We start from the raw sequence: 24,663 nt of genomic DNA on the forward strand, positions 1-24,663 counted from the left end.
AGTGTGGCTATTAAATAACAGCAACGTGAAGAAAGTACATCTTATTCATCAGAACATGCTGTCCATGCTGCCCAGCATGCAAACATTTCCTTCTTGTCTCCAGCAAGTATATTTTCTGCACGAAGCAACACCACTATTAGTTCTGGGAGATTATTAGTCTACTTGCTGACAGATTCAATTGGAAACAACCCATTTAAAAGGACATTTTACTTTTAGTGGAGGAAACCTTTCCAAATGGAAAAGAACAGTATGATTTACCTACACAGCATGCCACATATGGATTAGAAGTCTTAGACATGTGTGCAAGCTGGTGCCAGCGTGGGCTTACACCTGTTCTGGATGTATAAAATCAACGTGCAAAATGTGAACTGTTTCACACATGGAAAAATTTTTAATTTTTAATTGCTTTGTTATTAGATGTCTATTAAAATGGAAGGGACTTATATTAACTTTATATATATATATATATATAAAAAAACTTAAATTAACTTTTAAAGATTTATACAAGCTACCTATCTACTTTTTCTTTCCTCACACCAGAGACAGAAATTTTAAAAAGAAGTAGTGAAGCTGATTTGTACAGTTAACACCATACAGACAGGATTCAGCTGCAAATTCCATAATAAGGTTAAACACAACCTCTCCTTTAAATTTAACTGAAATATAAAAGAAAAAAACGCAGATCACATTCAAAATGCAGTTCACATTCATATTTGTAACGTTTCTGCTCTTATTTCTGCCTTTAAAAATAACATTGAGGCTCAAATGATCATTTTCATTTGGTTGAAAATCTAACTTTACACTGAAAAAGAGTCTTCTACGTAGAGTTTCCAACCAGGTTTATTCTGCAAGTCCCCCCATGAAAAGAGAGATAAGCGGAACGTTGGCTGAATTCTCTCATGCCATAAGTACAGTAGTATTAATGAATTACACCCCATAGAAATCATGTTTTACCAGCAGAGACTTCAGCTTTAAGTGTATTAGATGTTTTATGTGCTCCACGTAATATAAAAGGTTTATGCCCCTTTTCATCAAGCAGGATTAACAATGTCTCATGAAGCCAGTCTGTTGGCCTTCCTCCCCTTTTCTCAGATTGGAAAAATATGAGGTATCCATGTGACATAAAAGACAATCAACCAGCAGCTGCTGGAATGGCAACTACCATGCAAAACGCTCCCTCTAGTGATAAGAGAGGGGCAGAACTGGGTCTTGGTGGGACTTGGGGAAGGTAAAGTCAAATATTAAAGTGCAGATACACAGAGTGAACCTCTAGAGGAAAGGGTCAGAAAACTAGAAAACTGAGCGAACCATAAAACCCTCCACCCTCCCTGCCGCTTGCATCTTGACAGCCAATGCTTTTATCATCATCTGGCTTAAACCTCCCGCTGGAAGGAAGGCCCAGTCCTCCCTCGGTGCCTGGTGTCGAGCTCTCTCCAAGTACCAGCATGGGGCCGTTCAATGACAATGCTTCAAACTCCTCTCCCGAAATATCCCTGAGCAGGGGACGGGAGGAAAGGGAGGCTACACGTTCCAGAATTAGCACAAACTTTGTTCTGTGTGGTCTAGCTGGGGTGCTTCATTTTCAGTCAACTGTATCCATGCTACACGCCCCCCACAAACGCTGACAAAGGCCGCTCTCCAGGAGAGCCGAAAGCCTGGTGAGATTCTATGCAATGCTTATGTGCCTGCTCCATGGGGGAAAAATTAGTGACTTTCAACTGGTTGTGGCTCTTCATGACTGTAATTCTGGAGATCACTAGTCCTTGTTTTGCAATTGCCTCTTCTTTCTCCTCTCTAACTTCTCCATTTTTGCTGCCTTTCAGGAAGAGAATGGGTGCCTCCAGAAGCGAGACAATGGCAGCAGCAGACAACTTCCTTCAGACCTACTGCCACAGCATGCAAAAAGGGACCTGGTGCATTAGATTATACCAGAGGGAAGGAATTGCAGCATCCAAATTAGGCTGCCTCGGTCAGCTCATGACGTGGAGAAGCTGACCAGAGTCTTACCTGAATAATTCCACCCAGAGGTCTCTTGAAGAGACCAGAGGTCAGGTCTCTTCAAGACAATCAAACTAGTCTAGAGAACTAAGGCAGAGTTTGAAGCATGTAAAGTTGGTTCCTTTAGAAGGCAACAGACGGGAAAGCTGAGAAGGCCTCTGCTTCTTTTAACACCACATTTCTGGTATATACATCATACTAGCAACTGTGAGCTGGGCCCAGTCTTAAGACCCCTCCACAAAACACGCAAAGGCCAGTGATAAGCTACATGTCCCACCAGCCTAGGTCAGAGACATTTTTTCGAGTCACAGGCCCCCTTTGCTTTCAGCTGTTCCCAGGGAGAAGACAGTTCATTGCTGTTCCTACATAACAATGGAACATACAACGTTTCCTACATTATATGTAGGATCATGTTACTGCCCATCTGTCCCCCTTCCCACATCTACTTCTGGAGAGGGCTGGAGCGTGAGTGCAGTCCAGGGCTGATATAGACATGGCCTTTCACCTTCTATTTGCTCACCACACTCTAGCCCTTGGGGGACTGAAAATACCTGCTCTTTATTTCTTTTATGAAAGTAAGGCTGAAGAGGTATGGATAAGAACTGGCACTACTTAAGGCAGAGAAAGCGCGCTAACTTTGAAGACAGACCATCAGCAGAGATCACACTGAGGTCTTCTCTGATGCTCTGTACTGGTGCCTTCACATCCCTCTGCAGCCTCTCAGCTGTGGCACCCAAAGAAATGTGCCCTTGAAGCACCATCTAGTGTTTAATATCTGTCATGGTAGTTCCCACCCACTAGGCTTATTTTTAATGCATCCAGAAAAGACAAGTTTTGGAGACAATAGTCCATAGGATTGTTCATTCTATTTCAGGAGAAATGCCAATTGAAAACAAATGGTTACCAGAAAGCAAATCCAAATCTGCAGGGATGATTAAAAACAACTGAGGGAGCAAATGACCTTCAGCACTCTTCTTCCAGGCAGGAGCAAGAGGCAGCTTTGCAGCAGACTCCCGAGGTCCAAACTGGACATGCGGATGAAGCACCACTTCTGCATCCTTCCCACACAGGCCAGTGGTGAAAATCATGAAACTTCTGCACAGCAATTTACCTCTGTTTCTACCACCATGACCCTGAGTTTCACAATCTGGAAGGGAAGCTTGGAGGAAACCTCCAAGTTCTGCTTGGTTTCATGTCGAAATGATGTGAAGTCACAAATTCTGAAGAATTTTGAAGTAAAACTATAGATCTGTGACATCCTCTGGCAAGAATTATTTAATCTGCACAAGCTTAAAGACAAGAGAGATGCCAACTAGCATTGTTTATGGCATTAAAACATGCTATTTTCAGCATAGAGAGACTAATCTTTAATTACACAATACTGGTGTGCCAGATTAAGGAAAAACACAGCTATTTGTGAGCGCATCTGAGTACATCTGTATTTCAATGGCTGGAGCTTGCAGCTACAACGCAGTGGTTGTCTTCCAAACTGCATTCCCAAAATCTGAAAACCACAGACATCCAAAGAGCTCTCAGAAGACCCGAGTCAAAAGCCAGATACCATATCACACTGGAGGAGGGCCTGAATGTAGTTATTCAGGAGGTTACGGGCTGTTCAGAGGCTCTGAGCATTTGCTGGTTCACCAACTCAAAACAGTGGGTAGTCTCCTACCTTAATCAGGCAGCCACTGCTATGACTTTGAGGTGTGAATAGGTATTAAGAGAAGTACTGCGAAGTAGGAAGAAATGACGCTTACTTCAAGCTGGAAGAGTCCTGGTGGAACTTCTTTTAGTGAGTTCTCAGAAAAATCCACTTCTCTGAGGTGGTTTTTCCAGAAAACAGTCAATGCGTCAGGTAGGAATTCCAGTGAGTTTCTAGATGCTTTACAACATTTCTGGAAAACATAAAAGAAAAAACACCCAGAGAGTAGTAATCATCTGTTTAAATAATGAGGTACATCAGTTGTCACAGTTTAAGGCATTAATAAATTCATTCTAGGTGATGTCTTTATATATTTCGATCCAGATAAATTATTGTGCATGCAGCCACATAGGATTTGCTGAGGAGATGCACTCACTTAATTGATGGGCAAATTCTTTGGTGGGCAAAAAGTATTTCAAAAGTTACTTAGAAAATTATCCCCATTTCTTTTCAGCCATAAACAAACACCTCACCAAAGTACACTGATCTCCTGCTATCCCTGTAATAATGAGGAATAAAGTTACGGTGACGGGTGGATATAGATGCTCTAGTTAGCCACGGGTTTGGGCAAAGTCAACTTTGAATGAAGGCTATGTGTTCTGTAAAATGATCCTAACAATACTTCTGCTCATATAAACTACAGAGAAAATTAATACATCCATACAAGACACGTTCGTAGAAGTTTTCCACCAATGCCATCAACATGGTGAGAACAGGGGAGAACCTCAGAAAGACTTGATCTGAGACCCATAAACTGAATCAGGCAGAACTCCAACAGAAACAGAGCAGCCTTTAGCTTAAGACATCTGACAGCTTTCTAAGCATCACAGTATATTTTTTGCATTGTTTCAACAGCTTTTTCAGCCTCTGACTCTGTCAGAGCAATTCAACTTACCAAGGGGCAGGCCCAGGGATCTGGAAAGACTTTCAGCTGATTTCTGGAAACATTCAGTATGTTTAGGGACTTGAAGCAGTATAGAAAAACCGTTGGAAGTTCCACCAACCTGTTGTCAGAGACGTCAAACTCCTGCAGCTTCCTTAAACCAATCCAATTAGTTGCTAGAAAACACAAAACATTGCGGACTTGATGTAAGCACGATAGCGGTCTGATCCAGCAAGATACTTCATACTTGCTAGATAAGAGTCAAAGGACTTAACGAGCTCTAAAAACCCAACCAGGCCTTTTGATGTACTTTGGACAAATGATTGAGAGATGTTAAGCATCTCTAATTAATACTGTCTTTAAGTCATTATAATAACAGTTTGGGGTTCTCCCTTACAAATCAGGCCTTGGAATGTAGGCATAACACTGGACAGTACGTACTGTTTTCCTCGTCAAATAACTTCTCCATATAGTTTTTGGAAGCAATGAGTTTTTTAAGGTTTTTAAGATGTAGAAATCCAGAAGGGAGAGTAGAGAGCCTGTTGCTGGATACGTCGACCTCGAGTAACCTGTGAGTACAGAAGATATTCAGTCAGGCATCAATAAAACGCTAGCAAAGACTCCTGTTGCCATAGACATCTATTTCACCAGAACAGCTTTAGGCTTGAATTAAAGCAGCCGGAATGTGCTCTCAAAAGACAAACCAAAAAACCCCGTTTAGAAAATTAACCCTTCCAGGGAGCAGGCAGAAGTGGTCTGTATAAACAGCAGATCAGATAATCAACAGGAGCCAGTAAATGTCAATCTGAGCCAACTCAGGGCTTAGACCTAGAGGAGTGGGGCTCACCGGAACTGGAGAAAAGCAGAAGCGACATGAGACAACACAGGAATACAACTGTCCTGACAACTAACTTGAAAACACTGAGAATGCAAAAGGGCAGATCTTCAGTTAAACCTTCCAACAGACAGAAAATAAACCTAGAAGCTCCTGCATACACTCTTCACCTATGCAGTTTCACACAAGCACAACTGACTCATCTGCACCTGCTCTCCGTACGGGTTCAGTTTGCTGCAGGCATCCAGCGCACACACCTTGTACATATAATTTCATCGGATGACTGTATGCTGGGTAACTCCGTCAGCTGATTGTCAGCCAGGCTGAGCTTCCTGAGGTTTATCAGGCCCCACGGGATCACGGATGGAAGGGAGACCAGGCAGTTGGCAGAGAGGTCGAGCTCAGTTATCTGACAGGAGATATCAATCAGCCAGTCCAGATCCACCCAGGGCAGTTTGAGGTTTGACCAGTTCACACATAAAGCCTGCGTATGTCAAAGAAAGAAGAGAAAACCACGTTAATAAAATCCCAGTTGCTCTCGGCCTGTGCTACACCACTGGGAAGCTGGCAGATCAGAGCACAGGCCATAAATATTTTGTTCACTTTCCAATCTGCTTCTAGGAATTCACCTGACTCAGAGATTAAATCATTCCTGGATATCAGCAGCCTCCACCATATAACTGCTCCATGACCTCACTCCAAAGACCACAGGCAAGCACCAGCAGGGGACCTGGACTTCTTGCCCTGGACCTCATACGGACAGATCACAGAAACCCATCTTAGATCCAGGTTCCGCAGCCCAAACCCCACTCTGTCTCTTGGACATGGCCTGCATCACTGCTCAGATCTCCAAGGGACTCCGAACACCAACAGAGGCCAGGCAGGTCCAGAGGAACCCCTGTGGAGCAGTCTGTGTCTGCAACACTTGTGGATTATTGCATGTGCATCTGTAGAGAGGACAGGGACAGATCTGCTGAGTGTGGTAACGACTTCTTATGAGGAAGCCTGTTGCTGGAATAATTAATATATGCCCAGGCACTGCTCTTCCATCTTAAACCTTCCAACAACAAGCACCCAAACTGTTCTGGGCAAGTTTTAGGTTTTGCAAATGAATATCTGGGAAAGGTAAGGAAAGGCAAACATCTTCTTGCAAAGCATTTCTAAACACTAGAAATTTTCTCAGTATCTTTTAGGAAGATATTTTAATATCTGAGAGACACGATTTTGGCAGTTGCCTCCTTTCTAGATAATCTTCTGCTGACTTTGACAGTAAGACAAGGAAGTTGTTTCATCTTCTTTTGGAAAAAAAACAGAAGTTGTTGTGAAAGGCATAACTACTTATTTCAGGCTCTAGCTTAGACAGAACAAAACATGAACACATAATGGACATCAATGCAAGTAAACAACCCAAGGCTTCATTTCAAGATCACCTCATTGCTTTCCAATGAGATCTATGTTCCAAAATACACGTTTTTAAAATATTAGTCCCAAAATGTTTTCATAAGCTCAATGTTTTTGATGTAACTGATCCCAAAGACAGCTTCAATGAAGTGATCACTAATTCTCCACCAGGAGGCAGCAAGGACCCAACAGCAAACCTAATTTGCTTTCCAATTCCCAGTATTTAGCTTTTAAGACTTTTAACCCCTAATTTAAAATTAAAAGGAATATATTTTGGGGAGGGAGAGAAAATGGAAAAGAAGAGCTATCTCAAATGCTTATCTGAGTCTCAGAACTCCAAGTAATGTAGATCACACAGCTCAGATGTCTTGGACAGTGGAGTAAAGGGTAAGCACAGAAAGTTGCACTTTTAAGAAACTGACAGTAGTTGTACTTAGTGTAGACATAGTGCTTTCCAAATGTTCACTAGTGGAGCCTCAGGACAGCCCTGCAAATATGAATAGAAATATTATGCCCATTGTATCACTGGGGAAACCAAGGCAGAGAGTACAACCTGTTTGTCTAAAGCTACACTCACCGTCATGCCACAAGGCATCCATATAAAGCACAGCAAGCCAGGAGCAACAAGAAATCAAATTAAGCAGAGTATCCACTGCTACTCCAAAATATACAGTACCTAACGGGAGCTACACTGTAAAGCTTTCACACTGGCACTAAATATATTACTGTTAAATTTTTCAAGTCTATATATTTAACAGATGCCTGCTTAAAAACTCATGTTTTAAATTCTGTATGTAGTTCTCTGTAATTTTTTCTTCGTCTGCAACAGCCCAAGACTGACCTTGTTTACAACACTGGACAGCAATCGGTTGTGATTTATGGTAATAGAGAGTATAAACACACAGGTCAGATTCCCTTTTCCATCCCTAGCTACCCCACGCTTCAGGAGAGATGCAGGGATGTGGTACTGATGCTAAAGGACAGGAAGATCGTCCCAGCATGAGGAAACCTTGCTGGGAAAGAGCATGTTTGTGCTGAGATGCTTGACTAGTTTTTCCTGGTTCCTTGAATTGCCTCAAGAGCTCCTGGCAGGAACCAGATTCCTAAATCCAGATAATGCAGGAAACCAGCTCTACGCTACAAAAAAAATCCTCAAGTAGTAGTGATATCTGTTTGGCTACTTACATCCACATTCAGGGCACTACCCTATCTTATAATACTATTAATCTTTATTTTAGAGAGAGAATTTTCAGCTGGTTTAGCTCTCAGTCAAGGTCACCAAAAAACAACTTACAAGGGTACTGATGCAAGAGGAGGGAGGAGAGCCTGCCTGGGGCAGGGAGGAGGGCAACATCACTGTAGCTCCATCCTGGATCAGCTAAAATTGTCCCTGATAGAACTTAATAAGGAAATTCTATTTCTCTTACTGATGTCGTTTATACCATATTGTGGTTTATAATGTTGCCAACAAAAGCCTTTTTACGCTAGGACAATTAAACCCACACCATGACTTCTGTTCATACATCAAAAAACCCTATCACTGTCCTACCTAACTGTGCTGGATAACATCACATACTCTGCATTAGCAAAAACAAACCCCTTGGGTAGGAAAGAGTTAAGAAAAGGCCTGATTCCCAACTACATGTGCTTCATATCGATTTTTAATAGGAATGGCCTTTTCAGGCTAGAAGAGAAAGGTGTAACAAAGACCTAGCTACTGAAAGTATAATACAAGCACAGTCTGCCTAGATATGTGAGAAATGATTTAACAGGGAATACAACTAACCTTGGCTGGCAACGCGTGCTCTGTCCTGATACTTTCTTTCCAGGAATGCCAATGTTTTTTCAAAAGCTATGCGGAGACTCAGCCAAAATGGGGGCGGAGGGGGTAAACCAGAATGAATAGGGGAAAATCCAAGCTTTTAGGCAGCAGTTCCAGACAACGTGTCTATGGTCTAAAAATTAACTGCTAGTAAGAAGGGGCTTCCCGCTTACCCGTATTGCTGTCAAGACACCGGGTATGGAAATATTAACACGGCACTGAGGGTTACAGAAAGGTGGATTTGTCTCAGCCTGCCTGTCAGACCCATCAATTATCTCCTGTAACCATCACAGAGACCTCGCTCAGAGAAAAACTAAACCTCAAAAATGAAGATATGAAGATCAGCCATCTGCCAACAGCAGGGAAAAGCAGTGCCCTTCACATAGATCTCAGGCAATGGCCGAAGCAGCTTTTTACTGCCTCCAGACTGCCAGAGTAAGGTGGTAGATCAATCCGGGATGAAGATCCAGCTGTGGGACTAAAGCTACTTTTTACCCTGCAACAAGGAAAACAGTGAAATTACATTCAAAGTTGGCCTCAGCACTGAAGCTGTTAGTTATTAACCCATGTATCTTATGATCACTGCATTGGGCAGGACACATAACAAAGATTTTTTCCACAGGAAATTTGCCCTGGAAGTTCAAGACAACTTTAAACAGTGCACTGAGATGGAAGGGGTGGCATCCGGGCACCTTCTCCTCTGGCAATGGTATTGCCACAATGTCTGTGGATGCACAGGATCCACACCATGGTCCAAAAAGAAAACAGGGAAGGAAAATTTTCCTGGCTTTCTCTTTAAACATCTTTTAGCATTTGATCTGAAGTGGGAAGCTCCATAGCACCTTTCCTAAGATATGCATCCATAACCAGATATGGATCCAACCCCTTGAACTATTCATATATTTTACCTAAACAAACAGAAGCAAGAAAATTGAGAATTACAGCCAAAAATCTGGGCAAATATTCCATGCAAAAGCCTATCCACAGGTCCTTCAGTCACACAGAGGATGCCTGTAACCATACAGGGCTTTGAAATTCTGGCAGTAATGGGAATGAAAGTCTGGAGAGCCACCTTGCTCGTTTGGTTTCCTCCTCACAGGAGAAAGCAGGCTCCTGTGGTTGAGATCCTGAATTCAGACTGCAGAGTCCCAGATTTCCTGTGTGACACCAGTCACTGCTTCAGGCTACCCACACTCTGTTTGCCAGCCCATATAACCGGACAGTAACATGTCCTCTTTTCCCAGGGGAGCCAGGAGTAAAAATGCACTACAGACTCCCTCTTTTCTCCTCCTGCTTAATTAAACTGTGCCCAACAACAACAAAAAAACATAAAAAAGAACTGACGGTGCTTATCCCCCACTCAGCTCCTGCTCCGTTTCTGATGCTCTTTACAGTGGGCCCAGGCTCTTATTTAAGTACAAAAAAGTACTTTGCTTTGAGTACACCGACCAATGCAGTAATAGTAAGATCCATAGTCTACTTTTAGTGAGTGCAAGCAGGACCATACATCTCTGTTGCTTCTCATTTCAGACTGATACTCATCTCTATTTTGCATTTAGATTCATGTGTATCATTTACCTCAAAAATGCAGAGCCACGGCCTCCGGGTATTTAATGTGATAGAAAGATACCTGCAGGATTCAGATAGTGACCTCTAAATCAGATCGTGAAATCCAATACCTGCTAGGCATGCTGCAGGACAGGTGTCCCCAACTCCTAGGCAGCTTTTTGAATCTACTTGCACTCAGTCCTCGTCCCCATCCAGAGCCTGGGACTGACAAGTGTCTCTTCTGCCTGACTGCTGCAAAATGATCAGCCAAGCCCCTTCATCTGACTTAGGGATCCACAAAATCCACCTTGGTGCCAGTAACCTCAGTGGAGTTACATTAGAGATTTGCTTGGCTCAGCACTCTGCGGTGAAAATGTAATTAAGTGAAAGAAAGCCTGGCAGCAAGGCCACGAAGAGGGGGGATTTCCTCCCCAACTCATACTTAATCATCTCCACTATCTTTCTAGAAAAGCCCGTTTCTTTGGTGCCAAAGATCTGTGATGCTGAACTTGCAGAGGCCAGTGACCAGCTCAACCCTTCTCCATTTGGCACTGGCTGGTGAGCTCTGTGCTCAAACAAGAGAGTGACGTTGTTCAGAGGCTGTTAGATCCTGGGCACGGCCTGACTTGGGTGGGTTACCGCTCTTCAGAAGGGCAAGGAAAACCTCTGCAGACTCTCATCCCCTGCCAAGGAAAGAATTTCTCAATACGAGTCCTGAAAACTAAATGGAAATCTTCAACGGCAGCGGTGTCAGGGGATGCACTGGGGAAGGCAAGGGACTGGAAATTGTGCAGAAGCAAGAAACCCCACTGCTCTTGGGCAAACAATGAACTACAAATATAAGAAATATTTACTTAGTTTTGAGACCTTTTGGTAAGGCGATTAAAAAAAAAGGCTGTTGTGTATTCCTCCTAACTGACGTGACATGCCCCAACAGATCCTCGCTCTTGCCGTAGACAGGATATTCCAAGGACAGGGATCTAATTTCTCCATCGATAATGCTGCTATGAATCTTGAGTGGAACTGCTGCAGATTTCTTTACTGATAGTGATGTTACTGAGATTAGCCAGGCAGTGGGTAAAGAAATCAGAGGAGGTTCACACACGCATACATTTGTATGCTTGTGTATAAAATTCTTGGCAAAACATTTCCTACGGAAAATGCAGCAGTTTAAGCTCTTTTCTGGTCTGTAAAGGAAAAAAAAAAACACCCTGTATCTCACACTGCACACACTGGAAAGTGACATGTATCTCCATGCCATCTACGCTAATCTAAGTCAGGAATCTCTGTCCAACCACTTTACTTGCAGGGTTCTTTTGTCATTCGTTACCTGTTCCTGTAAAAATGGAGCACTTCCTCTCCTTAGTAAGACAGTGGTTTGCTGTGGGGATAAATTTATGCCAGAAAAACAAAAAAAAAAAAAAAAGGAGAAACAGATATTAGAAAAATGAGATGTAACTCCTCTTGTCTCAGAAAGGGCAGCACTATGCACAGCGTGATGGCTGCCTGGAAGGTGTGGCAGCTAAATCAAGCTCTCCAACCACATTTTATGCATAGCTGGTAGCATTCACTACTGTGAAATCAATCGGAGGTCAACCGCGCGGTGTTTTCACTTAAAGAGAGCACGGGTGGGACAAACCCTTTTGAAGTTCTGGGCTTATTCTGAAATGATCGGGTGCTCGGTCTGCCCTGTCCAAGAGAAGAGACGTTTTGATGTCCAGCTGGCTGCCATACACATCGTAGCCTCCGCACAATCTTTTTCTGCTTCCTCCCAGTGCAAAACGCATCACAACCCTTACACAAGATGGCTTATAGCCGTGAACGTTACAAGATACGAAGAAAGCACCGAGGCAGCTTGTTTGCAGTTGTCATGAAGTCGTGTTCTAAAAAAATTATCAGGGCGTCTGCTCATCACTTCCCAGAGACCTGAGCTCCACAGACAAACTAGGACAAATCCTCCTGAATTTGGCCCAGTCTGCTAAAATGAATTCAAAGAGAAAGTATAAAATAAACAAACATATTAAAAATAAACAGCTACTAGAAGAATCAAGGTCAAGTTTCTAGGTCTGGGTTTTTGTTTCTTTCTTTTCCTTTTTTTTTTTTTAAATCAGGCCCTTCTGGCAATTAGCTGATGTTTTAAGACTGCTCTCTTCTTCGCTCAGGGTGTGACAACAGCAAAGCTGAGTCATTTTTACAGCAGCTAAGTTAAATATTGCCAGCAAGTTCACATGGAAAACAGACCTCTTCCCTGTGATTCAAACATTCATTCCAAGTTTATTCGAGCTGAATTATCCAGTTAGCTGGATATTACTTTTTTTTTCCTTCTAAAAGGCATGTAGTTTTATCAGCTCTTATGCAGAAACATCTAGGGTTTAGCTTCCTTTTGTTTACCTGTCAACAAAACTACAAATCCCAAAGGGAGGGCTCTTAACTTGCTGATTGACCCTAATGAAATCAATCTCACATGTGTGGACACATGTGTAGTCACTAACATTCGCAGTACCATCAGGAATCCAGTGAGACAGAGTTTTGGCAGGAAAACAGAGAATGGAGAAGTTCATAACACTAAGAAAACCTCTCCGCTTATTTTTACTTAACACTAAAGAAGAATCAACACCCTGCAACGTTACGAGCTGAGCAAACAGGTACTCAGCCAGCAACCGGATTCAAAGCCTTGAGTGAAAAATCTTCTTCACAATTTTTCACCCCAAAATTTTTATGACCTGATGAAAACTGTAACTATTGAAAGCTCAGGGCTCTGGTGCTCCAATTTAACACTGGTTAATCTACATACTGAGGGGAAAACTGAAAAATCCAGCAATTTAGCTATCAGGCATAACAGTAGAAATAATACGAAATACTACATGCTTCCCTATAAAGCAGTAACAGTGTGTGCTGTGAGATATTCTTCAGTTCTGAATAAAGGAGACAGATAATAGAGACTGAGAGGATGGAGAATATAGCCTAGTTATACAAAGATACAGGATAGTCATGAAATGCAATAATACTGCCTGAAAACAATGCCTCTCATCTGTATATCTCAAAGCATCATCACTGTGTATTAAGCTTTCCAACAGCTGTGAGATACGAGGAGTTTTAATCTCTCCATTTCACAGAGGAAGAAATAGAGATGCAAATGAATTATGAAAATTGTCAGTGGCTAAGTAGTGAACAGAGTTCTTGCCAACCTAAAAAGGTTCAATTGCTTTTTGTTGGCATATGTGTCCCATCAAAACCCGTTTCTGTGGAACAAGCGCAGCTCAACTAATGTGATCTGATCACACACAGTACTCTCCATGCTGTTCCAGAAAGCCAGATCTGTCCTGAGCGAGCAGCAGCAAAGGCTATCAACCATCTTTTACTGATGAGGATCTGAAGTAGGGAAGAATATATTTTGAGCAGATGTCAGTTTACTCTACCTGTGCTCCATATTAACAAAAAGCCACATGAGCCTATTTGTATGTGCTGTATCTGAACAAACACAGGGGAAGAGAAGCATTTACAAGCTTAGGTCTGTGCCACGCTAACGTTTTGGGACAGCACAGAGCTGGTGGCATTACCTTCAACCAGAATGCACAATAGAAACCTAAATTGATTATCCTGAGGTCACAGAGGAGCCTGCTGTAGTGCTTATTTCTCTGAAGACTCTGAGCACGAAGCCAATGTTTCCCTTCCACAGCATATGCCTGGTTCACACGTTAACGTTAAAATTGCCAAGCAGAAGCTGCCACACACAGCGTCTTGCACAATGATGCCATTTAAAGGCCTAATGTTTTACACCTTGCAATTCAGCACTGGCACGAAAGCCACTTTCACAGCTTGTTCTCTAAATGGGTAGAAAACCACAAGGCTCTTAGTTGAGAAGAAGACTCACCAGCCACAAAGAAAAATATCAATTATTAACATGATGCTCCTTTAAAAGAACGTCTCTTCAGACAGATAAATGGCTACTTACGGTTTTTGCTGGAGCACTACCTGGTAGTGGACTCGTCTCAATGAAATACTTCCTCAGAAGGTGTTTGCTGGATTCAGGACTGTCCATCAGGATGTAGGAACAAAAGAAAGCTCCATTCCGTAATAAAAACACAGCTACATCTTCATTCCCTTTAGAGAAAAGATAGATTGTCTGTTCTCTTCTTCTCATGTAAACGAACAACAAGGAGCTGAACAGAAATCCTGGGAAAGAACCACTTCTGAAAAAAGCCATGGGGGTGTGCAAAAAAGGGAACTGAACTGTAGAAAGACTGTTTCCTCCAGCGATAGGATTTAGTTTGGACAAACCGAGATAGCAAAGACACTATGTAAAAGCACAGGCCCAGGCTCTTTTTTCTCTGTTTCCCCCCGTCTTATTAAACTATACACACAGCTGTGCTTTGAAGTGTAAATTATTCAGCCTAAATCAAGCATGTGTGCCAGAGTGTCCATAACAATAATGCTTTATTTGCAAGGTTTCTATTTTTGAAGGGTCTTTTCCCCAGGAGTTTAGAGAGGAAAGTTCAGCCTCTCAGCGTTTACAGTAATCTAACTTAGGAAGGCTCTGACTTAAATTTGGCTAAGTCAAAAGATTCAGAGCCAATTTTATTTTGATTTATCCCCCGGGAAATCCAGAACAATTCCAGGCAATCCAGTCCACAGTGACACCTTCCTAGAGGGGAACAACCCAACCCATTCTTTAAAAGACATTGCAGAAAGGGGGCAAAGTTTTGAAGCATGCAAATACATACCTGCCTTTATAGCAGCATACAGGGGTAAGCGTATAAGAACTGGAAACTCGTTCTTCCTGACTGCACAGCTCTCTGGGTCAGCACTGTATGCACGAATTAGGAGTTTTACTATGTCCAAATGTCCCTGCTGACAGGCTATGGCCAGCATCCAGTTCAGGAGTTGTTGGCAAGTCCTAGGACCTAACAAAAAGATACAGCATTTGACTTAGTTGATACCACCAGGCTGTGATGTGCAAAAGTCATCCATAAATAATGGCTGTGCAAAGGGTATAGGGTGAAGCCCCTGAGGACAAAGGAGCAGATGGCACTGCAAGAGTCTTACAGAAGAGCCCTATGCTGCTCAGGCACAAATTTTTCAGTTTTGCTTAACTGTTTTTCATTACCTACCCAGCTACTAGGCAAACTTTTTTGACTGGCCCTGATCTAAGCATTCATAAGCTAGCACCAGTGCAAGGTTCTGAGGATGCCTGCTGGGCTGCCATCAGAGAAATCAAACATTTAAGCCCAAGCAGAGGTGGCAAAGGATGACCAGGTCTGTCTTCGCATCCAGAAACAACAGGCCTGATCCAACAGACACTAGATCCAAACAGCCAAGAGAGATCACTTCTCCCAAGTTCATGAGAGGGGATACAAAGTATGCAGAAAAACAGCTGACTTATTTGTCCAGTAGCATGAAAAAACAAAAATAAATGTTTCAGACAACACAAAATAATTGTTTTAGTTTGTTTACACTGCAACCTAAAGTCTCCCACAAAAAATTTCATTTCCCCTTGAAATATTTCATTTTGGGTGAGTTCTTTACTATCAGTTCATAGTAAAGTTAGACAAATGTCATTTAAGGCTAAAACCTAATATGTTCTGATTTCTGCATGAATTTGCTAATGTTTTAGTCATCCCCAAACTGCCTTTTTTTTTTTGCTGAAATAATGTTTTGCCTGTAGAACACCACTTTTCTCTAGGTGTGCATAATTCTGCCCATGTAACTAAATGCCCATGACAGGATTATTTCTGCTAACAGTAAGCAGTCCTCAATTCTTCCCTGACTCACAGTATCACCTCCATTTACTTTACAAATTCACAAGCCCTTTGAAATGCTTACAAAAGCGTCCCCAAGCCCAAGTTTACACGTCAACTTTTTCCTTTTTTTTTTTTTTTTTTTTTTTGCAGCTTCTCCATGTGGAAATTGCATCGCTCTTTGCATCCTTAACAACTTGACGATATCCCTCAGCCTCACGCTGCAACAGGCTCTGCTTCAGCTGTAAGCCACAAGAAGTTCTCACTGACCCAGAGAGAATCGCTGCAGTGCATCAGCCAAAGTGCAAATTCATGCAATTTATTCCTAAACCCTCTTGTTGGTTTCTATGTAACTTCTCAGAGAAACAAATGGAAAGTCCTGCACAAAAACTTCTGAAAGCCGCTGTTTGTACAGAGCACCTCCCCTGACCCTCTGAAGCAAGGGTTTAAGGGAATTTGGTCAGTTCTAAATTGGGCTAAGTTTCTGGAAACTACTTAAGTCACTTTTCATTACTGAGAGTATTATATTAATATAATTCAATTTTTGCTACTAGGTTACAAAACCAGCGTTATCAGCCTCCTTTCTGGCTGAAGGAAATACTATGTTTAATTGCAGCCCCAAACTGGAATGTTTCTTTTGCTTATTAGCGCTGTGACAGTTTTAAGAACGTCAAATAATCAGGTTTCCCAACAGGTTATTCCTGTACTCCCTGAGGTCACTGGCAAGTATATAGTTCCAGTGAGGAGCCAGAGCTATGTTCAGGCGAAATATTGCAGAGGCCTGGCCCGGCTGTTGAAATTACTGCAGTGTCTGAGGTGAAAACCGCGATTTGCCTCGGCTGCTGAACTGCAGTGCTGGACCCTCACTCCAACAGAGGGTCCGGGTGCTACAAAACAATTTTAAAAATACAGAGTAACTAAAATATAACGATGATTCCAAAGAAGGAATCCCCCTGAAAGTTAAAACAGGAGAGCATAGAGCATGTCGCACCCAAACCATTCCTCTGCAGACAGTCATGCTGCACTCTCACTTCCAGCACCGCTGCGTCTGCTGGATCAGCAGAGTGGGATGAATCTGAAAATCCCCTAATTTCTCAGTGGTGTCGGGACGTCACCCAGCTGTGAGGGCTGATGGGAATGAATTGTCTAAATGGCATCTTCCTCCACTTCCAATCTGCAAACATGGAATATTTTTATGCGTGTGTTTTCCCCCCATGGGGGAAGTTTTATTCAAACACAGCAGAGATTAGATCCCTCCACGCACTTTCCCATGACTAAGTCCCTCCCCTTTTCAAGGGATGTTAAAAAAAATAAATGCCTGCTTGAAGCTGTAACACACAGCTACCAAAAAGCTCGAGGAAAGGCAGAGGCAACACAATAGTCTTACCATGCAAGGAATCCAGCAGCTCTTTCACGACGTCCTTATGTCCAAAATACGCAGCCACCACAGCTGCATTGTCATCATTAGGTTCTGTTGGTAACACCACTAATGCTTCCTTCAGTAAATACCTCACCGCCTGCAGATCTCCATATGCTGCTGCAATACCTAAAAGCTGACACTGGTAAAGACAATACAGCAAAATAAACTCTCTGTAAAGGGAGAGGGCAGAGAAAGACAGCATTTCCAGAGCTACGTATTTATTTGTGCCCATGCAAATACATACTCACTGTCACTGTGGTTAATTGAGAATGCCATAAACACTAGTAGCCATTACAATCATTGGTGTTGATATATTAATTATATTAATTTGTTGGGGGTTTGATTTATAGTTTTTTGTATAGCTCTACCACAAAAGTGCCCAAGGCACAGAATGGTGAGCGTAAATCCATTTTTCATGGACCAACAGAAAAAGCATTTGCACAGCTCTACTATGAGCTGTAGTATTTCCTGTTTTAAAGATAACCAATATGCCTGGACTTGACACAAAGGTACTCTCCCAAAACACTAAGATAAGGTCTGTGCCAAGCACAGGCTCAAAATGAGGGCTCTGAAGGCAGAGCAGTACAGAGGCTGGTGCAGAGGATATAGTTCCAAACACAAGCAGCGAAATCTTCCCAGGGGGCCATTAACCATCTTTGTACTGATGGGGGAAAGCTTTTTTTTTTTTTGCTAAGTCTATAAACTGCTTCCTTTTTATGGGGAAAAATCTATTTCCCTGTTTTAGTGACCACAGCACAAATAAAATTCGAGAAAGAGTTGTAACCTAACCCTACCTTTTCCACTTGCAGTGCAGTCTCCTCACATGACAACTTAATCAACTCTTGGGCCTTACTGGTGTCTCCAGCCTTGTAAGCATCCTGAATGCTTTCTGTCACAGGTGTCTGAATTATGGAGACTTCGCCAACTGTGGACTGTTTGCCACCCATGTCCACAGTTCCTGCAGTAAAATTAGAAAAGAGGGGTCAGGAAGAAGTACCTGTTCATTACTCATGCACAGCTGCAATGTCAATGCATCCTGGCAACAAAAAAAGGGGGTTAATTATTTTCAGTGGAATATTTACTGCACACAATTAAAAAAAGAGGAAAAAAAGCCTCGATGCCGAGTTGCCTGATAAAAGAAAGTGATAATGGTAAAGTACTTTCCAATAGGGACGTGAAACTAAAAGAGACAGTGAGTTCCCCAATTGCTCCCAGAGGTGGTTTCCAAACGTTGGTGTGAAAGCTAACAGACACACACGGACACATCTGTTCTGCTGTGCCTGACACACTCCACCTCCTGCTGCAGGAACCAGGGAAGGGAAAGGCTTACAGGAGGTTGGCACCTGCGGCACTTCTGAAGCTGCAAGGTGTCTTCAAGACCTGCAGAGCTATCCCGGTACGATTGGCCTTGCTTCAGTCACACTTCATTCACCTCCTGAGAACAGCCTAGTAAAACCCCACCGTACTCCTCCAGCACTTTCAACCACAGCTCCATACACCTCAATGAATGTGAAAGAACAGAAATTGGGAACATTTTTACTCTGGGAAAACAGAGTAAAAGGAGACTATGCAAGATGCCCGGTGTCATCCTGATCAATCCTGGAGAGTCTCCTAGGCTAGACTTTTTTTTTTTTTTTTTTCTTAATACTGTTAGGAGCCAGAAGAGTTTTTACATGTCAAAGATTAAAAGCTGCAAGCCATTAGAGAAAATGCTTTCGGTGGGTGGCTAATGAAGAGGCAGTCATGAAGTCTCACCCACCCACCTCCCCAACTACCAGGACAGGGGAAGGTGCAGGAAAGCCACTGTATTTCAAGTAAGATGTTCAGGTCCACTCCTGAACGACACGCAAGACACAGAAAAGAAGCACTTTTCAAGATACCATTTCATACTCACTTTTTCCTGCTAAACCATTATTCATTAGTATTGCTTATTTGCAACTGGTTAAATAAAGCCCTTAAGCCCACAGCTTTTCACATATGTTAACAAGGATTATTTTTTTTAAAAATAGACACGTGTCATGCAGGGCCTAGTTTAATGCAGCCTGGAAAAAGAAGTAAATTTGGACCAATCTATTACTGTCAGTAAATATCTTTGAATAATGCAGTCTGAATCACCAATAGATTCTGACTAACACTTCTCATCAATTATTTAAATGAAGCTCAAATCACTCAGACATCGGAGATGGCTCCAGAGATTCGTGCCATTAGAAATGTGCCCACATCAATAACCTTTCTCAGATGATGCAGAATGTGTAAAGGACAAGCAGCAGGAATCAAGGCAGATGAATGTGGTGTTAAATTACAGCATAATAAACAGCATCTCAGAGTTCACATTAATAGGTGTGGTGCCTTCATAATTCTGTACTTTTAGAGGATACGTGGGAAAAGAAATGAGTCCAGCATATGGCCCAGTCTTTTAGAGCAGACCACCCACCTGTAAGGGATCTGTGAAAATCCTGCATATGATTTAATTCTCTTTGTAATGGACACCAAAGGTAGGAAATGCAAACGATTCTTAAGCAAGTAACTGTTTAAAAGGTGATGGAAGACAGAGCTTTAAAGCAAAACAGTTCTCCAGTCTAAACAGCTCAGAACCGGACTAAGTAAAATCAAGAAGTATGGATCCAAGCAAACACTGCAGTTACTGGAACTTGCGGCCTTCCCAAGCTCGGTGCCCTGTGATGAAATCCTGAACATAGAGAGAAGCACTGGAATTCCCCTTGGAGGAAAAAAATGCCTCACATCAGAGATACAAAACAGCTGGAAAGCTGAGCAGGAAGCCCTGCAAATTGGGACTGACAGAGCACAGCAACTTTAATCTGGTAACTAAAAAAATGCTGAAAGGAGGGACAAATCGTACTTTCTTTCAGTCTCACTCCTGATTTTGGGGACTATCACTCAAGACCAACATCCGCAGCCATTCCACATGTAAAGACACAACCTTTCTGCCAAAGAATCGAGCAGGGCCATCTTTCTTTTTAAATCATGGCCAGAGAAGGTGGAGGTATAGCACAAGATGGTCAGAGATTCATTCGGGATCTAGAAGATCCTGGTGTTACTTCCTCGTCTCCAGCTAACCTCTCATGCATCTGGCACACCGGAGGTCTTCTTACAGGAGCATTTTCCACCTCTCCTATTGGAACTGCCCCACTGTCCAGGCAGGACTACCAAATCAGTTGGCCAGGGAGCACAAGAAGGACCACAATGTTGTATCTGAGGGAAGGAGGAACTCCACAAGCTAGATCCTAATCCCAAGACCACTTCTGTGTTTTACCAAATGACTACTTCATGAAACTACTTGGCTAATGTGTCATGCTTCCTCTTACATTTTTGGCCCCCTCAAAATTTCTTAAGTCCTCTGTAGTGTAATGGCTTAGTTACAACCACTGCTACCATCACCACTGTTTGGAGAACATGGGCTGGCCAGCAACCACTGCGGTCTGCTCGTGTACATTAGGTACAGACTTCTGGACACTCCAGGAACGAGAATGTCATAAATGGCTGGCTTCGTGGAGTTTATGGGCTCCCAGAGTTATCTGGCAGTTTAATCAGAATCTCTGTGATATTAATTTTAGTTCCTAAACTCAATTTTAGTCTTGTCTTAGTCAAGTAAGAACTTTTTATTGATCTAAATAAAACTGCTCAGTTTTGAACATTTGAACATACATCAAGTAGAAGTCAATAAAAACTTAATTGAATGTAAGAAATCTGGGCAATTCTACTGTTTGAAACCAATATATTTATATTTAAATATTCTTGGCAGAAAGATAATGCTACTCATCATTCAGGTTTCCTCTGTAACTGTCATCAAAACTCTTTTCTGTGATTGTATTCTGCAGAGTAAATTGACTTCCTGCCTAAGACCTGAGGAAAAAAAGCTGCCAAAGGTCTTCAGCAAAGAAAGACCTTGCAGCTGAACTAATTACAAGCCTGAAAAGAGCAAAACTGGTGACAGAGAGAGTGATAAAAAAGCCTGCCCTCAGCCAAAGTTAAAGTCTGTCAAAGTTAACTTGAGCTTTCAAAGGTTAAATGAGAGAAGGTGGGCCATCCACTCCTAAGTTCTCAAAAACCACAGAAGCCACCCATTGCAAAGCTAAGCATCTCGCTACCCAAATTACCCAATTCACAGAAGACTTCCTGGTGACTTAAGAAATGATATGTGGACTTCTGAAATACAAATGGAAAATAAGAAGCAGCATGTTTTATAAGCTTAATTTATACTCACCAGTAGGAAAAAAAAAGACGAAAATTACATTCTACTGACTAAAGACGGTTTTATTTCTACAAGATGCATGACTGAACTATCTCATCAGTACTGGCATTCATGTAGGTTGGGAATAAACTTTTGCCAATACGTGCGTCAGCCATTTTTAGCAAAAATCTGGGCTGAAATCCAAAGAAATTCTGCCTATGGTTTTAACTCTACAAATCTCATGCTCTTTACCTGAGCATTTTATGGCTTTCATAATAGGGTCACCTCACTTGCATATAGCCTTGAACAACAAGATACAAGAGCAATACTGAAGCTGAATACTGAACCTCTGGTTTTGGATTTGGTCATGCAACATGCTGAGCCTGGATTTAACAAAGTGCTTTTAATTCTTGGATTGCACAGATTTAGGAACTGTCTTCTGCACTTTGGTGCACTTCTGCACAATAGGGTCTACATTACTGTTTGATTGTCAAACAATTGCTGTATGCAATACAGCACAGCAAATTATGATATTCTATCAGTACTTCTTGGATATTCCTGTAATAAAATGCTTCTAGAAACTCCAGAAGCTCTTACACAGCCGTTCTGATTTCCTTTGGTTTTTGCTTTATTGCACACAGATCTGGGAGTTCCTGTGTTGGCACGGGTTCCCCTAAAACCATTGCCCCACACCAGCACCCCTTTTCTGAGCTTTCGGCAGGAACAGATAAATTTGAACCGAGGTGGTATGGTGTGGGTTCACTTCTCTAACACATTTGAATGTCAATGAAAATAAGGTTACGGGGTTTACTCCCTGTCATCCACATCATCTCTGCATCATCTTGATTTAACTTCTCTGTAGACCCACAGCTTCTTTTCTTTGCTTGCTTTCAATGACTGTAACCAAACCAAGTGCTATTTGTAAGGGGAAAACAGGAGGCATTTGCCAATGTTAAAAACGCATCCTTCATCTATTCCTCACGCCACTTAACAGCTTGTATCAAAAGCAACTAACTTTGGAAATATTTCCCACTCTTGATTTCAATATTTTATACTTTGGAAGTAGCCTTTAAGCTTGGCTTTGCACTAACAGCCTTTTACAAAAGCTAAGGGCAAGGCTAATTTTCTTTTAAAAAATATTCCAATGGAAACAGCAGTTATCAATAAAAAAGCAGTGTTATTTTATTGCCATTCAAAGGTTACAGCAGTATCAATTTTAAAGTGCAACAGACTGCTATTCCAGCTCAGAGAAACAAAACAAAAATAGGTCTTATTAATAATAAAGGGTACCATGAGAATTTCAGAGATACATACAGTTATACCCAGTCTCAGGCCTTGTAATTAGAGCTGGTGAAAAAAAGAAATCTAAAATTTCTAAATTGATAGGATGGCATTTTCAGTAAAAAGGTGTGGGTTTGCAGGTCAATGCTGTGAATCAGCAAACAGCTGCATAACAAAACAGCACACTGTATAGATTATTATATTTATATCCCAAATCACTGCATTCCTGTTTCTGACACATAACCTCACAGAGTTTGTTAAGTGCTACATTAGTACCTTTGATAAAGTAGGATTTCTTTGGCAACTAACTAGGATATTTCTGTTTAGCAGAGAAAAATATAAAGGAGATGCTTAACACAGGATAAAATAGGGCGGGAAGCTAACTGACTCCAGAACAGAATTACAATAATAATAGAACTTTAAAACTGCTACTGACCTTGTCATAATGTGTGCAGGTATTTCCAGAGACGGGAGCAAATCAAGATGATGGCTTTAACACAGCATCCCATTCAGCGATGCTCAATTAAGCTATTAATCCCTTGGACTGCTAGCCACCCACCTCTGCCTCAGCACAAGCAGCTCTTACAGCGTCCACTGGATGTAACATCCTTTGGCTTGCTGGCTGCTTCTTTGTCTGAATTAACTACTACATTTTAGCCTTGACAGTTATTTTCATCTCCATGTCCCATTACAGTGAAATCCAAGCCTCTGGTTCAGAGGGGATCTGGTGATGGCGGCGGGCAGGGAGGCTCAGACATTAATTCCTCAACAGCACCAGATGGCTACAGCTAACCTTTGCCAGCTTAATCTTTTGACATTTTGACTTCTGAGCACTGCCACCGAGCAAAGAAAAAATAGGACAGAGATGAGGTTTAAGATGTGCTGAATATTTAAAGCCAACCCTCCCAAACTCTTAAAAACTCACAAGCACCCCTGAACATTTTTTAATACTACTCCACAGAAGCTCTGGCAGGCTGGTTTGCAAAATTAATGGAAAGCCATGTTATTTCTGAGTCTCTGTAACAGACTCACGTATGTTCTGTTGCTTTGAAAAGCTTCAGACTAATAAACTGAACAACAGCCAACAGGGAGCCTCCAGTGATTTCAAAGGATGATGGATCTGTCCTACATTGCACTTTCCACTCAGATGGGTAATAAAATTGAGATACTGAAAAATAATTCCCATCCCAAAACAGGAAGAAAAAACAAAACCCCGAGTTCTTTAATTTAAAAAAAAAAAAAATTAAATCAGCCCAAGTCAGTAAAAATGCTTTATGAAATAAAGATACCCTTTGTGTTCCTTCTCTGATTAGCTGACACTTCAAAACAAGTTTTCATTTGTTGTTTAAAAAAGTTAAAAGGTTTCATTCATTTATTTCAATCATTCATTTCTTTAAAAGATACAGTTGTGGACCAAGGCCTGTTCCCAGGAGGAAAGTTGTTTCCCTCTCCTGCCCACACACACTCAGTCCAAGTGGCCCCATAGCCAGGACCTGGCCCAGATCCATGCAAAGGAGGCTCCTGCAGCAAGAACCCCATGATCTATTTCACCTTGTTCTCAGATTTAGGCGAAATACACGTGGCCCAACCAATTCTGCTATAAAATGTCCCCAGTAGGATTCAAAAATGCTCAGAACCACTTATAAACCCCCCTGTAAGAAGACAAGGAGAGAAAGTTATGGTAAATCCAACCGAGAGATAATAGGATGGTTTCTCTGGGAAATTGAGCATCCCCACTGAAGAGACCACACCAGAACTGGGCCATGTCCCTCTGACCCTGATTGATATCTCTTCACAATGAGTGAGACGTGCCAGCTTCTCGGGGTAGAGAGGGAACCCTCCA

The 24,663-nt window shown here is 42.0% G+C and overlaps 1 protein-coding gene across 1 annotated transcript in view; it reads right to left on the reverse strand.

Annotated features, from left to right (window-relative positions):
- Window positions 1-24,663, reverse strand: part of LRRK1 (leucine rich repeat kinase 1) — a 76,504-nt gene that overhangs the window by 39,565 nt on the left and 12,276 nt on the right. Inside the window, exons 2-9 of the mRNA XM_074155869.1 lie at window positions 18,142-18,305; window positions 17,315-17,486; window positions 14,914-15,093; window positions 14,145-14,293; window positions 5,676-5,902; window positions 5,025-5,152; window positions 4,596-4,759; window positions 3,756-3,893 (exon numbers count right to left, since the gene is read on the reverse strand). Coding sequence (XP_074011970.1) covers window positions 3,756-3,893; window positions 4,596-4,759; window positions 5,025-5,152; window positions 5,676-5,902; window positions 14,145-14,293; window positions 14,914-15,093; window positions 17,315-17,486; window positions 18,142-18,305 — 1,322 coding nt within the window. The remainder of the gene's footprint in view (window positions 1-3,755; window positions 3,894-4,595; window positions 4,760-5,024; window positions 5,153-5,675; window positions 5,903-14,144; window positions 14,294-14,913; window positions 15,094-17,314; window positions 17,487-18,141; window positions 18,306-24,663) is intronic.

This window comes from Numenius arquata, chromosome 11, assembly GCF_964106895.1.
Source record: "Numenius arquata chromosome 11, bNumArq3.hap1.1, whole genome shotgun sequence".
NCBI lineage: Eukaryota > Metazoa > Chordata > Aves > Charadriiformes > Scolopacidae > Numenius > Numenius arquata.